Source organism: Vigna umbellata, chromosome 9 (assembly GCF_029865625.1).
Source record: "Vigna umbellata cultivar VRB3 chromosome 9, Vumbellata_1.0, whole genome shotgun sequence".
Taxonomy (NCBI): Eukaryota; Viridiplantae; Streptophyta; class Magnoliopsida; order Fabales; family Fabaceae; genus Vigna; species Vigna umbellata.
In genome coordinates this window covers 50,493,010-50,503,784 of record NC_142173.1, presented here as the reverse complement: position 1 = coordinate 50,503,784, position 10,775 = coordinate 50,493,010, and the positions used below count along the sequence as shown (strand labels likewise).

The window sequence follows — 10,775 nt, the reverse complement described above, 5'->3', positions numbered from 1 at the left end:
AAAAAATAAAAATTTTACACCGATATTAAAAATTCATCCAATCAGTAAATTTGAATTTAAAATATATCCATAATTAATATTTCAAATATTTATATAGATATCAGAATTCGATTATTGAAAAATCAAATTTTCAACTGTGTTACTTTTATAATTTCTTTTTTGAAATTTTTTTCATTTTCTTTTAAATAAAAATAATAATAAAAATTTTCTTTTTTAACTTTCCAAAATAATAAAATTATATATTTAAAATATGCTTATAATTAAAAAATTATTTTAAATAATTTTTTCTAAAATCAATATTTATACATTTATATTTAATTAAAAAGATATTAAATATCATGTAAATTTTGGAAATTATTGAACTTGAAAAGTAAATAAAAGAAATAACTAAAAAAACATTAAAAGTGAATTAATTTAGTTTGGGGGCTAGCCCCATCCTAACCCTACCCCAACCCACTTTATGTGGGGCTTTAGGGGTTGGGGCTTTTAAAAAACCCCCTATTAAGTGGGCTAGAAAATTGGGGCTTGATTTTAGAAGGGGTCAGGGTCAACCCATGGGCCAAGGGCTCAAATGACACCTCTAATTCCCCGTATTTTAAAAGTAAAAAAATGTTTTCTATATCAATTTTCAAAATTAAATTCTAATTTGACATTTGAAATCTAAAAACATATTTAACCGTTATTTAAATTTAAAGATTAGAAAAAAGATTATTAAATGATAAAATAAAAAATTACACACCAAATATTGAAAAATAATAATATTAATTATTATTATTATTATTTATTATATTTATTGGTGATATAATATAATAGTTTTTTTTATCAAGTCTAATTCAACATCAATTTTACGCAAAATTTTAAAACACGAGTTTATTATGTGAAGTGGTGTCAATGCTACATTATTTGAATTTAATTGAGTTGAAATCAAATGATGTCATAGAGGAACAATATTGGTTTATAAAAGTTGACAAAATTGATAAAATATTATCTAAAAAATAAACAAAAACGATCTACAATAAAAATTATAAAAAATATTTATACTTTATTAAAATTTAATTTTTTATTATTATTAAAAAAGTAAATATATATAGACTTAATACATGTATTTTAAGTAAACAATATTATTAATTAACATAAAGATAGGACATGTATGTACACATTTTTAAAATATCTATAAATTATTTAAATTTTAAAAATAGTAATTAATAAATTTTGAAAATAGTAATTAAAAAATTAAAAATAGAAAAATAAAAAATATTTATATTTATAAATATATTTATAGATAAAAAGTATTATAAGTAATATTGCGTAAATAATATTATGTGTAATTAATTAAATTTGAAAATGTAGTTTTTAAAATAATAAAAGAATAAGTAATGAATAATTATTTGAATTAAAAAATAATTTTTATGATGAGAAATCTGAAAATAAATTTTTTATTATAAATTATTATTTGAATTTAAAAAGTATTAATTAAGAGGATAAAATTGAAAAAAAATGAAGAAAAGATACAAAAAAAATATATCCTCTTTATGTAAATATAAATAAATAAATGTTATATTTCTATTTGAAAATAAAAATAAAAATAATTAAATCTCCTTTTATATACATTGTTGATGCAAAAAAGTAACATTTTTCAACAAATACTGGTCATACACAATGCTAACTATATTTTTTAATCATCCGATTTAAAAAATGTAACAAAAGACTATCATTATCCGATTTTTAAAAACTAAGATGCAATTTAATAAAAATTATTAAAAATAATTAAATATTTGTCTGAAAGGTAAAAACCAAAAATACCAATTAAATCATATATAAATAGTTCGTTGTCTGAAAGGTAAAAACCAAAATACCAATTAAATATCTTTCTCTCACTCCATTAAAGTTTTCGGCTGATCGCAATAGTACCAAACCTCCCTACACTGATTTCGACGTCGCCTACTTCCATTTCTATTCTCACCTCGGTATCTACTAAGATCTTTTATGTAAGACTCAGTCGACGTTATTAAACGAATAATTACAAGGAAATAGCTTTTTTAATAACATATTTTTTACAACAATTTTACAACGACACGTGTTACACTGTTATTGGTTGTTTTTATTAAATTTTGTTTAAAGATTCATTTTGTTTTGGAGGGCGTTTTTGGAATAATTTTCAGAAACTCTTTGACGCTTTTCAATTTCTAAAACCCTGATCCTGCGAAACTCTCTCTCCTCCTTTTTGAAACTCTCTCTTCCCCTTCGTCTAGAGATCCTTCAAAACTCTCTCTCTGTCACTGAAGTTCCTTCCTTCGAAACTCTCTCCACCATTGAAGTGGTTCTCCGTCCACCATTGTTCGTTCGTCGCTTGGGTCCACCGTTGTCTTTGGAGGAAGTCGTCTCTCTCTCTACATCATTTAAGTGCTTTCTGTGCGTCATTTCTCCAAAGCTTTGTCATGTTTTTTCCTTGGAAGAGAGAGTTCCCTCATCATTCAATTGGGTTCTTTATTCCAATTTTTCATATGGATGACTGAGTTTCATGGTCATGGGCGGTGTTTATTGCACCAATGGACACGTTAGGCCATTGAATTGTTGAAAAAAAAAAAGGTCGTTTATGGGCTTTCATATAAGCTACACTAGTACAAAATACACTTTTTATAGCTATATTTTATACCTGCTGTAATCTATCAGGTGTAAAAAGTGATGCGATGGCATTATCGTAAATAATATAAGTTCCTTTATATCGGTTATACATAAAATAGGTATTAAAAATAATAAGGTGGCAAAATTGTAATAAATGACAAAAACTTTTACACCGGTTATCTTCAAAAACAAGAATAAAAAGATATGTCTATACCTATTAAACTTATAACCGGTGTAAAAATAAAGCGGTGGCAAAAATGTAATATTAAATGCCAAACCCTCTTTTCCATTCGTAACCAAACCCCAACACCCATCGCTCTTTCCCTTCCGGCCTCCGCCACCACCATGCCATTTATGCGGGTTGCCAACCTGGTTCAACTGCCATAGGTCTCTCCGGCCTCGATGGCCGCCTCTTCACCGCCCGTCCCAGCCCCAAGGTCGCCGATCTAGGCTTCATCGGCGAGGTCGCCAGAGTCGACCCCACAATCCTTTGCTCCCTCATCGACACCAACCACATCCCGGTCGTCACCTCCGTCGCCGTTGCCGTTGAAGATTCCGGACAGCCCTACAACATTAACGCCGACACTGTCGCTGGAGAATTGGCTACAACGCTTGGCGCGAGAAGCTAATTCTGCTGACAGACGTTGCAGGATCTGGAGGATCGGAACAGTTACAACAACTTGGTGAAGAAGATTGACATAAATTTTACCTTTCATAACATTATGGATTATATTATACTTGCATTTATTTATGTTTCTAATTTTTAATGTTCTTTTCTGTTTATGTTGTTTCATGAAGATATGATCTGTCTAATATTCTTGCGCGTTTCTTGATAGTTGGACATGATTATGCTTCTTGGAATAATTGAATTAATTTAATGAGACAATTAAAGTATTGTTTGTGAGTAACACCATGCTTTGTAGGCTGCAGATACCTTGTGTTGCATTCATGCTGTGATATTTTTGAGATAAATGAATCAACAAGATGAAGTACTGTTCATATTGTGCAATGAGTGTTAAGTCCAGTAATGCAGCAAAACAGAATTCTCTTTCTAGTTCATTATTGAACAATTGGATGTGTTTTTTTTAAGAGATATCCTATGTTAATTCTCTCTCTCTCATCTAAGGTAGGGTGCTTAGATTTTGATCTTATAAATGTTAGTTCCACTTTTACTGATAGTTGATGTCAGAATCAAATATGTGGTCTCTTTACAGGTTCAGGAAGAAGTTGAAGCAGTCTTAAAGAGACATTTAACCAGCATGAAACAGTAAGAACTAATCTCCTACTGATTATATAAATTCCCATGACTTGGACGTGGTATTGAGCTAAAGGAATAGACTGGAAAAATATGCTATAACTGAATGATTTAAAATTGTTTAGCTTAACTGAAATTCATTCTTTGGCATCCTTTTTACTTGTTTTCAGGACTTGTGGAAAGGAATTGCATGCTACTGAATTAAGAAATTTGCACCATTAGTTTACTTGGTAACTCTCTTTCCTTATTTTTATATCTTTATTTTTCATTCTCTTGCCAACTTCATTTTCAATTTTCTTTATATTATAAATGGTTTGTGGGAAATATAGTTGAGAATACTATTTTCGAAGTGAAAATGGCTGGTTGGAAATTTTGAGTGATGTCACAGGTCTTAAGGTATATGAAGCAATTTCCTGAGCCTATGATGATACTCTGCCTCCTTTGAAATAGAAAAGAAAAAAAATGTACTCAACATGTTAGCAACCACTTCAAGTCTTTTCTACTGTTCACTTTTAGTTTTAAATGCAAAAATTCAGTTTGTCAAGTTTGCTTGCCATAAAAAATAAAAGGTTATATCCAGTTAAGTTACCGACCAATCTGTTTTCTGCAAAACATGATTTGCTTCCTAAGTTTGCTAAGTATGATGTTGATCTTTTGACCATAGTGGGAGAGATCTTGCTTGTTCCCTTTAAAATCAAGCAATTATGGGAATATCAATCAAGTTTGAAAATGTGTTTAATAACAACTTCTACTCATAAAACAACAAACACATAGGAAATTTTGATATTACGCCATAGTTGTGCGGGTAGACAACAAATGAGTAAAGAACCCGATCAACCTAAGTTGTTCAGCTCTTTCGTTAGTGTGTTATTTATGCTTTAGTACAGACAGGCAACAATGATAGATGATAATGCTACCCCATTAGAAGAAAGTCTTTCATCTTTTTCAAACACATCAAAGCATATGGAATGGAAGAAGGGGAATGAAAGTATGAAAATCGAAACCACACCTTTATAAGTCCATTTTTCTTGTCCAACTCATACTTGACCTTACTGTCTTTGCAAATTTCAACCACCTGCCATGGGAATTGATTTATTTCTCTAAGAAAATGTGTGATAAAGAAACACGATTGAATGATTGCTTGGCTTCATGAAATTTGGATTTAATTTTGTTTTAGCCTTGATACAGCAGTAAATTTGCTGCTTATGGACTTGGAAGTCACGGGTTCAACTCCTGGAAACAACTCCTCTTTTGTGGTTTTGGAAGTCATTAGGATGCCCATTTTGTTAGTGAAATATGTATTTTCTTCATGTGCATCTCTAGAGGTTTTGGCAACCATAGTTTTGGTGATTATAATAAAGGTAAGAGATATTAGTTAAGGAAACATGATTCTTTTAATTTTGAACTGATTGTGGAATGTTGTTATTTTGTAACTAATTTAAAACATGAGGCTGACCAGAGTTTAAGACTGTAAATTTCATCCTTCCCAAATCCACTGCCCTACATTGGAGAAAGCCTTCTTGACTGGTGCGTAGGAATAAGATCAGTTCATACTAGGTACAAAACTTTGTAGAAAGACACTTTCAACTGCTTTATTATGCAAAATAAACTACATAAAAGCTATTAAATTATGTAATATTATCTTATAAACTTGATCTACTTTTTATAAAAAGATTAAATCTACCAATTGGATTGATAAAATTTACTTTTGATAATAAGTAAGATTCACTTGTTGACATGCGATATTTATCTTGTTGCTTAATCATTTTATCCACCTTTGCAAACAGGTGGTTTTGGAGCTTCAAGAGGATGGAAAACTGACCACTTCGGACGATCCTCCTATCGTATTTGGTTGTTTGGATGGAAGCTTTATACAACAGGTTTGTTTCAAAGAGGTTTCCATATAATTGTAAATTGGCATCTCTTGCTTAATGTGGTTATGACTTCTGTGACTCTGAATTGATACTTTCTGACACTACACAATCTTACACCACTTCCTAAAATGTGAATGAAGGTTATCAATAGGATGTGGTTGTCTCCTTATTGCCTGTAGCATGCTATACTAATACACTTTTCTCTGAAGCATGTAAGTGTCTAAAGTTCAATACTAGTAAAGGCCAAAGAAAATGAAAAGGAAACTATGCAAGAATTGCTACCCAAAATCAGTAAAATTTCAATTTTAATATACCCAAAATCATTTTAATATACACCTATACATAATGGTATTTACTTTAATAAATATTATTATAGAGATAATGCCACTAAACTCACTATATGGAATTTGATGTTGTTTCTCAGGGTTTTCGCTCATCGCTCATCTAATAGTCTTTCCAGCAGTGCTTTTGATGTAGTGCATCAGGTTGATGCCAAGTATCCAGCTTTGCTTTTCAAGCAACAGCTTGCAGCTTACATGGAAAAAATATATGGAATCATTCAAGAAAATTTCAAGGCAGATTTGACATCTCTGCTTTCTTCTTGTATTAAGGTATGGGGCTGTGTAATTTATTATGGAAGATTTTTTGGTATTCCTATGCATGTGGTGCCTGTGTGCAGCAAATTATAGGGGTAGGATTAGTGTCATAGGTGGAATTAAGTGGAGGTAGCAAGACACTACAAGAAATATTGCATTTACATACAGATATTTATATACGGATTATAATCCGTATGTAATTCAGATATTACATACGGATTTTATATACAGATTTTGAAAAATAAATTATATACGGATATTATATACGGATTTTTATCTACTGACTATTTGTATATAAAATCCGTATATAATTTTAGCGCGTGATGGCGGGAAGATTTTCGAAGGATAAAATCCATATGTAGTTGTTGTAATCCGTATATAACTAAAAACAAGTTTTATCTACTGATAATATATACGGATTTGAAAAATCATTATTTAAAAGAAAAATCAAAGTTTCAGCCTCTTTCCTCGAACCCTTTTTCCTCGAACCCTCTTTCCTTAACCTTCTTCACTTTTCTCTCTTCTCTAAGCTTCTTCCCCATCTTTACTCCTCCTCATGCTTCTCCTTCAATTCGACGTGAACTTCTTGATCCCTCCTTCGAGCTTTTTCTTCATTTTCATCAGTGCGTGCTTGTGGATTTTCTCCTTCGTCTTGAACGCTATCTTCCTTTCAGGTTTGCTCTCATCTTTCACATTTCGTCTTCCTCGAGCTTCCTCTTTCCACTCGAGAGCTCCTCATTCGCAAGCCATTTCTCTTCACACAATCTTCTTCTTCTTTCATATTTAGCTTTTCCATAGCCTTTGCAACCATAGAACGTTTGTTCTACCGATTCATTAGTCGATCTACATCTCTCGTTAGGGCTCCAACCTCTTTTCACCATTTTCTTCATTTTCAACCGATTAAATCCTCTTTTCTATCGATTAAAAGCCTTTCCACCGATTGATTCTTCGATTAGCATCATTTACACCGATTAATCGATCCATTTTAGGTTTCCTTCGTCAACCTAGGGTTTTAGGGTTCTTCGCGTCGAATCCTCTCCGTTTTTGGAGTATTCATGGATTCTCAGGGTTTGTTTTCATTCTCCACTGATTCGGCTCTTGGTCTCGAGTTCTCTTCCCAATTTACATCATTCCGCTGCGTTTCTTCACCGGAGGTGCCTCATTACAGTTTAAATCGCGCCTTCAGGCCTTCATACAATGATATTTACATTACCGATGTTGCGTTTAGGGAAGATTCAGAGGGCTTTTAAGGTATTTTTTTTATGTGTTTTGTGATTGAGAATATTATTGAATGAGTCACAAACGCAAGACTATTTCTTGTTTTCTTCTATTCTAATTCTAAAAGGCAAATGTTATGTATAGAGTGATGAGAATGTATAAAATGTGGATATTAGCTATTTGTAAACTAATTCAACCTATAACAGTACCTAAAATGTGAAGAGAAACAAACTCTACGAATATGTTTGATGAAATTCATAAGAGAAGCTTAAATGCAGTCTAGGTTTTTGATGAAATGATTGTATGAATGTTCATGGAGTTATGTAATGGGGAGAGATTGGTTTGCATCACTTTCTCCCAATTTCTGTTTTGAAGGCTACTGCTTCACCACGACAGGTATCGTTAGACTTTATAATGTATATTTGGAAATTTGATCTGAACCTTATTTATAGTCCAGAATTATTTATTTCAATCATTCTATTTTCAGATGAGATCAGCAGATGAAGGACAAACTACTTTCTTTACATGTACCCGTTGTGGTCATCAATCTCAGGAGAATTAGTTGTTTACTTTAAGGCTATCTTTGAAAGGAATGTACAGGAAAAATAGAATGATCTTTAAGGTTATTTTGTTCTGAGCACCTCACCCCACTAAGATTGTTATCTGGAACTTGGTCATTAATTAATAAGCCATTTTACCTTAAATTTCTTTTCTATATCAGCTATAAATAATTAAGACTACCTGGAGAAATGGCGTAGCAGTACAACCCAAGTAGGCTAGATTCAACATAAAAATTGGGTTGTCTACTCTGTCGAACATGAAAGTTTTGGGTTCCTCATCTTTATATAATAAGATATTTTAGCCTTTTAACTCAGCATCTTTGTTTAACAAATCTTTCCAAACTTCCCATCCTAAAGTTGATTTGAGAATTTTGATTATGTTGACTCTTCTTCATACGTTTGGTTGCATATTTTATACTTGTCTATTTAGTTTTGGTGCAATGAGGTATATGTCGATTGTGGTGAACCTGTATTTAGTATAATTTTTTGTGGCTTGTAATAAAAAAGTAGCTTTAGTGTGTAGCCTTACTTTATGAAATCAAATTGTATAAAATATGAATTACCAAGAAAATTATCCTCTGATTTGGTTTCAAGAAGAGGAGAAAAACTATGAATAATATATCATTCAAAGCAGAATTATATCTGTTAGCTTGTACATTCCCTACCTTTAGGTGATACTAAAAGTTCATATATTTGCAGGATGGTAAGACCTTACCCAATGGACCTGTTATTTCTCCTGACAGATTTTATTGAGAAGGTGAGACATTTTTAATGTGAAAGCAGTTATATACGGATTTCACTATACGATAGTTTTATATACGGATTTTTGTCCGTATATAAGTCGTATGTAACCAAGTGTTATATACGGATTTTGGGCTTTATATACGGATTTTGTCGGTATGTAATTCAATTTTTTCTTGTAGTGAGAATCTACAGTGTGTCAATTTCACTATGCTTATTCCACTTAATTTAGTTGACTATAGATCTATTTAGATAAATTTCACCTTAAGCATTTATAGGAGAAGAAGAAACGGAAATAATGTTTTGAAGAAGCTAAGATAACTTCTGCAAATTAACTTTTGAAAAAGTTTACTTTCTTTTTTCTGTCTCAAAAGTACTTAAAAAGAAGTGTATCTACACTTTCACTATGCTTATTCCACTTACGTATGATAATATGACTTCAGGCAGATAGAGAATCAAATGACAACAATCAACAAGCTGGTTCTTGGCTCAGCATTATGGAATGCCTTAATAAATATCTCAAGATTATGAAAGAAAACTATGTATGTGAAGGTTTGACAGTACAGTGAATTGGTATCTGTACAGCCCTTGACTTCCAAGTCCTTTTTAATGTTATAGAGCAAACTGATTTTATGTTTTGCCCCAGGTCCCTACTGTTCTAGTTCAAAAGCTATTTAATCAAATTTTTCAATACATCAATGTGGAACTCTTTAATAGGTAAACATGTTTTGTTTCATTCAATCCTTTTTACAGTAATGGACTAATTATAGGCATTGCATCTGGGTTGACTTGTTAATTGGAAATGTTATGTTCTCCAGCATTCTTTTGCATGGAGAAGGCTGCACATTCAAACATGGAGAATATATAAAATCAGGTTTGGCAGAACTAGAAGGATATCTACAAAAGTAGCATTTGACAATAAGATATTCTTTTCTATTAGAAAATTTTCAAGTCTAATAAAAAGAATTATTCTTTTGATCTTTCAACTTTGTATGCCTTTGAAGTTGCCACATCTTTATTAATATATAGTGTTTAATAAGTAAATAAAAGTTAGAAATTATATGAAGAATAATACTTGAATATTTGGCTTACTTTCAAAGTGTATATTTCTCTACTGTTGCAAAGAGGTTGCAAATAAAATGTTCTACATTTATAAGTAGAATTATCTTGATAAGTTAGAAACCAGATTCTGTTTGAAATTATAAAATGTTCTACAAATATAATTCATTTGAATTACTTAAGATAAAAATTTGCTTGAATTCTCACCTGTAAGGTATTAGTCATAGAGTTCCTAAAATAATGACAAGAAAATATTCATATAAAAATACAAATATAAATTAAAATATTATATTATTTACATATAAATTATAAAATAATTCACTCCCGCATATCCAAATTTAAAAGGTAACTAAAATTTAGTTAAACCTTAAATATAATTTTGAAAAAAAGAATATCTATAAGCGAATCATTATTATTAAATTTTATATTAGAAATAATATTGATTATTTGGCTCATTATTGATTATTTAGACTATATTTTGGAATTAAATTTTATGCAGGTTTGGATATTGATAGTAGCACATACAAATCAAATATTAAAAAGAAAAAAAAAACTTTTTACACCGGTTATAAAATCACTAGGTATAAAAGTGAAATTCTTTTATACCTATTTTAGTCGCATCTGGTATAAAAGTGAGTTTTGTTCTATCAGAACTTTTTATACCTGTCCAGAAACATCAGGTGTAAAATATCAAATTTTCGTATCTGTTTTAGATAGAACCGGTGTAAAAGTTAAATTTTTTACACCGGTTCTAGAACCGGTATAAAAGAACGAAAAACTTTTATACCCCCTGCTACTATACCTATTCGAAAATCGGTGTAAAAAGCCTTTTTTAATAGATATAAAA

General features: G+C 30.8%; 1 protein-coding gene across 17 annotated transcripts; it reads left to right on the top strand.

Moving 5' to 3' along the window:
- Positions 1-2,860: 2,860 nt before the first annotated feature.
- On the top strand, positions 2,861-9,997 carry LOC148193802 (myosin-7-like). Of its 17 annotated transcripts, XR_015782386.1 has the most exons (9): positions 2,861-3,308; positions 3,840-3,892; positions 4,051-4,110; positions 5,668-5,760; positions 6,179-6,365; positions 8,056-8,885; positions 9,313-9,411; positions 9,516-9,586; positions 9,708-9,997. XR_015782386.1 is itself a non-coding variant. In XM_088099732.1 (7 exons), exons 4-6 carry the CDS (start codon positions 5,741-5,743, stop codon positions 8,879-8,881), a joined length of 261 nt encoding a protein of 86 aa, XP_087955858.1. In that variant the 5' UTR covers positions 2,861-3,308; positions 3,840-3,892; positions 4,051-4,110; positions 5,668-5,740; the 3' UTR covers positions 8,882-8,885; positions 9,313-9,518. The 17 variants fall into 17 exon arrangements, 1 of the variants encoding a protein (XP_087955858.1); XR_015782376.1 differs by lacking the exon at positions 9,708-9,997 and having other exon boundaries at positions 8,828-8,885; positions 9,516-9,605; XR_015782375.1 differs by lacking the exon at positions 9,708-9,997 and having other exon boundaries at positions 9,516-9,605.
- The last annotated feature ends 778 nt before the right edge of the window (positions 9,998-10,775 follow it).